General features: G+C 45.1%; 1 protein-coding gene across 1 annotated transcript; it reads right to left on the reverse strand.

Annotated features, from left to right (window-relative positions):
• Positions 1-513: 513 nt before the first annotated feature.
• On the reverse strand, positions 514-4,283 carry LOC147637805 (uncharacterized). Its single transcript, XM_086799629.1, has 3 exons — positions 2,275-4,283; positions 1,626-2,096; positions 514-1,492 (listed from the first exon to the last, which is right to left on the reverse strand). The coding sequence occupies exons 1-3, from the start codon at positions 3,937-3,939 to the stop codon at positions 626-628; spliced, it is 3,003 nt and encodes a 1,000-aa protein (XP_086655755.1). The 5' UTR covers positions 3,940-4,283; the 3' UTR covers positions 514-625.
• Between the last annotated feature and the right edge of the window lie 265 nt (positions 4,284-4,548).

Here is a 4,548-nt window from a genome sequence, read left to right on the forward strand (position 1 = left end):
CTCCCAGTGTTCAGGATCTTGGGCATCTTGCATGAGCTTCGCTTGGATCGTTTCCTTTTATGGAAGGACACTTTATATGGACACCATGCAATTGAGGGCCGCTACAATGCAAGTGGGGGAGAATGTGACAACCTGTGGTACACAAAGGAGAGCATGTACAAGCCTGTGGTCAGGCGCAAGTTCCACTTGGCATTGTCACGTGGCAAGCGATGACCTGTCCAACAACTGTACAAACCGACCAGCATATGGATACATATATGTATACGTGTGTAGAATATTCGTCATTTCCATGAGAGCGATTCTCTGGTATAAGGGGACCTTCGGCAGAGCATAGAGCTGCGACTTGTCTACAATCTCAGCCACTCTTTTTTGTACTTCAGATTCAATTGTAATACTTCTCGTTGTACATAATACAGAACAGTAGTTTTAAGACTCTTGTGTGTGCTTTGCGTGTTTGGTTCCACTGCACTCTACCCTCAAACCCTAGCACATAGGCACGAGTGTTCTACAGTATCACTCACAAGGTCAAAATCCATTTGTACACTTAATTTACAAAGAAACATAATGATATTTTCAAATAAATATCATTAATGTCCTACACTCTCAAAGTAAGTAGTGCACCAGATCAAAACAACCAGCTCGACCGGACAATTAAAGCTGGTGTACGTGAGTGCTTATTCAATAGGTACAGAAGACCAGGCTGCAAGGTGAAGCCCTTTCCGCATTTGAATTTGAGAAAAGCCTCCAAATGCAGCTGAGGGCCATAAGAATCTCCAACACCACCAACATAACCAGGATAGACCTCTTGATCACTTGTTGACATGCTCCAAAAATCAGGCCGAGAACCACCTACGCTTGCCCCCCAGTCAATACCACTCTCGGAAGTCTTTGCAAGGTTCAAAGCCCATTGAAAATTTCCCTTGTCTGTATCCTGAAGCCCATCACCTCTTTCTATCTGTGCCCAAGCACCAAGGCTTATATTCTCACCCATATCCATTTCACTTGCAACAGCAACCAACAGTAGAGCAGTCCCCTTGCTCTCCAAAGCATCCAGGCGGTATTCGGATTCATGGGCACCCCAATGGGAGCCTAAACTGTTACAATGAGATAAAAAGCTGTCCTCAGAAGACATGGTGGACCTACTTGTTTGCAAAGACTGTATTTTTGGGATGACAAGGGGTCCCATCTCGCTCCAATGAAGGCCCGTAGAAGATGGGAGAGGAGGGCTTGGCCAAAACCGATTCAGACCCGATAGAGAGAAAATAAGCCGCTCAGAAGGCTGAAGCAAGAATTGTCCTAGTGTGCTGAGACAAAGGGGACCACTCTCTACTGCATCAGTCCCCATGGCAGAAATCTGGTTACCCCAACCTGAAAGATACTGTGCAAGAGAGAAAGCGAAACTTGAACCACTCCAAGTGGCTCCAATTGCAGATCCTTTGCAATGATTGAAAAGTGCAGGTCCATGGCTAGAAAAAATTGTAAGACCCTGATCCTGTTTATGGCAAGTTCAGAACATAATTACCAGATAAGAAACATATAAAATGGCTTAGCCTAACAAGGTTATATATACACCCCTGAAGTTTAGCCAAGAGAATGTCGATGTCACTATACAAACAAATGCTTACTTGCATAGGATTGATGATGTCTGTCACATCCATTCCTTGTGCCCCCATCGGTACAAATGAAATCGAGACATCTTCATTTATATGTGCCAGGTAATGTACTTTTCCAAGAGTAATGGACCCTCCAAGGGCTCTGCCATCACCTACACTGCTTCCCTGGCCAGCAACACACTCTGTAATTAATACATCTTTCTCCCTAAATGGAGTCTCAAACGTAAATCTAACATCAACTCCGGTTTGCATCCCTGCTTGTTCCAAGGAGCCACGTGAATGCCTGCTGCTACTATCCTCCAGCATAACAAAAGCCATCCCAGCTTTCACCTCTCCCTTCAGATTTGTCTTTCCAGCTCCTGAAAGATTTCTTGCACCATCCGATCGCCGTGCCGCTACCAGTTGACTGGTCTTATCAAGCCTCTCTCTTATTTTCAACAACTCCAAAAATACTTCACGCTGTAGGCGTTTCAAAGCTTCTGTCTACATGTGGAAGACACCAGTCAATAGTCTACATATATAATTGTTTAGGACATACTTCAAAAAGGAGCCCCACGAGAAGATGGTTAATATTACTCTCTGAAAACAAGGTTAGATACTAGTTTATCATCATGTAGTAAGCTTGCAATAGAGCACACCATGGAGTTTTTTAAAAACTTACATCAGCCTGTTTTGCCGGTACCAAAGTTCCCTCAGTATCAGAGAGTTGTTTGAGAGCGGTTGCAACAGCTTCATTCACCAAAGCTTTCAACTTCTCATCCTCCACCTGCTTCTCTTTGTCCAACTTTTCTCGATTGCCTCCTTGCCTTACTGATAGATTACGAGCAATGCAAGCAAGCCAGTCCAATACACCTTGCAGCTGTCCCGCAGCAGAGTGTCGCTCTGTCAATGCAACTCCTTCACTTTCTGGGGCAGAGGAACTGTGATTCTTAGACAAGCTAGCTCTTTCCATTCCCGAACTTGTTGGAACTAACTGCTTGTCTCTACTGTGGCCACCCATAGCCTCTTCTTGTACAATTCCCTGGTCCCTTTCAGTCAGGACTTGTTTATCATTCTGCATATGCACTTCATGCAAAAGTGAATGCTCAACAGAGTGCAAAGTCAGCCCTCTTAGTTTCTCTAACAGTTCCTCTCTACTACTCTCTGTTGCAAAATGTTCATCAGCAGAAGCTTTATTGACATTTTGCATGTCAGCCTGCAACTCATATCGGTCATGGCTCCAAAAAGTGCCACCGTCAGCGTGATGCACATTATCTCCACATAGTGGAGCGTGATCCGAATTTCCTTCACCCATTCTCACTTCTCCATGTAGAAATAGTCTGCAGAAATCTGAATAAAATGCACTCATAGCCCTGCCCAAATGCTCCAAAACTTCATCAAAATGGTGGTGGGCAGCATCTGACATACCATCAGACTCCTGCTGACTTCCCTCATCTTTGGAACCATTCAACAATTTCCCTTCATTTTCTGACAGTATGGTACCATTTTCATGAACAGATAAGGATCCTTGCACAGCGTTGTTATCAGCGATATCCATGTCATCAATCTCTGCCTTTCCCTGTGTACCTCCCTCTTCTTCCTCCTCCATGTCCTGTTCCAATGCATGCATGTTTGTTGTTATGGGCAATCCTTCATTGTCTGAACCTGGATGCTCCGGCCCTAAGCCGTCATGTCCATGGCCATCCCCGCCTTGCCCATACCCACCTCCACACACGTCTCCTACTGATCCTGAATCCTGTGGAGAAAAATCATCCCCATTGTATTTAGGGTTTGTAAGCCTTTGATAAAGCTTCCTTATTTCGAGAAACCCCCCACTCGCTCCTCCTGGGGCACAGCCTCCCCATTTCAAATCACACACCTGCCATGGTCTTTTCTTGCTGAAGAATTGATGGGCGTGAGCAAACTCATCTTCAGGCCATTCACAGTCGTGCAATGACATACCTGTCCTCTCCATACAGGAGAAAATATGCACACCATCTGAGACTGTGGTTAGCAATTTCCTGAGCTTCTTAGCTGGGAAGGCATGGAAATCATGCCCTTCTTGCCCTAATCTATAGTAATCCTGCCCAGATATTCGCCCAACCGGGTGCGTTTTGCTTACCAGATTTTTTTGTCTCAATTCCTGTAGAGAAGCTGGGAGAGGGAATGATCGCCCACCATCACCGACTTGCTTCTTTACCCATTTTGAATATAAATTTGGCGCGTGTGAATTGGAGGGAAAACTCGCGATTGAATCGACGGAAATCCCCCTGTGCTCGGTTGAGCTACAGTGAGTTGCAGGTTCGTAAAGAGAAGAAGCGTATTTGGCCAAGTGCAGAAGCTCCATGAATCTATTGGAAGGAGAGATAAAGGAAGGGGCATTCACCACTGCTCTGCCCTCGCCATAGCTGCCATTGAAGGTGCTCAGAATACGTTGGATCCATAGGAAGTGCTCTTTCTCTCTCCTCTCTTCTCTCTCAATGAAGTTCAGGCTCCACAAGGAAGGTCCAAATTTTCGGCCTTTTCACATCTAACCATATATTATTGTGTTTGTTTGGCCCTCCAAGTCCTCTCTCTCTCTCTCTCCCCCCCCCCATTGTGTGTGTAATAAAAGAGGACCCTCTCACTACCTTTCTGCCAACCACAAGTGGGGCAGATTGGCTAATGCGAAGGCTCTTAAATAAAGGCCATGATCCATCTGAGTTCAAGTCCCACCATTAATCATACATGCCCTCGAGTTGCATTCTATAGACGTTAATCTCTCTCTCTCTCTCTCTCTCTCTCTCTCTCTCTCTCAATCAACGCAACTCAAAAAATTATTGGACTCCTTGTTTCTAAGGTCAAGAAGCAACTTTGACTTTTGTAAGAAACTTACAAAGGCAAGTAGAGCTATTTATTAATAAGCATCTCTCTCTCTCTCTCTCTCTCTCTCTCTCTCTCTCTCTCTCTCTCTCTC

This window comes from Cibotium barometz, chromosome 6 (genome assembly GCF_041138505.1).
Source record: "Cibotium barometz isolate CiBa-2024 chromosome 6, ASM4113850v1, whole genome shotgun sequence".
Taxonomy (NCBI): domain Eukaryota; kingdom Viridiplantae; phylum Streptophyta; class Polypodiopsida; order Cyatheales; family Cibotiaceae; genus Cibotium; species Cibotium barometz.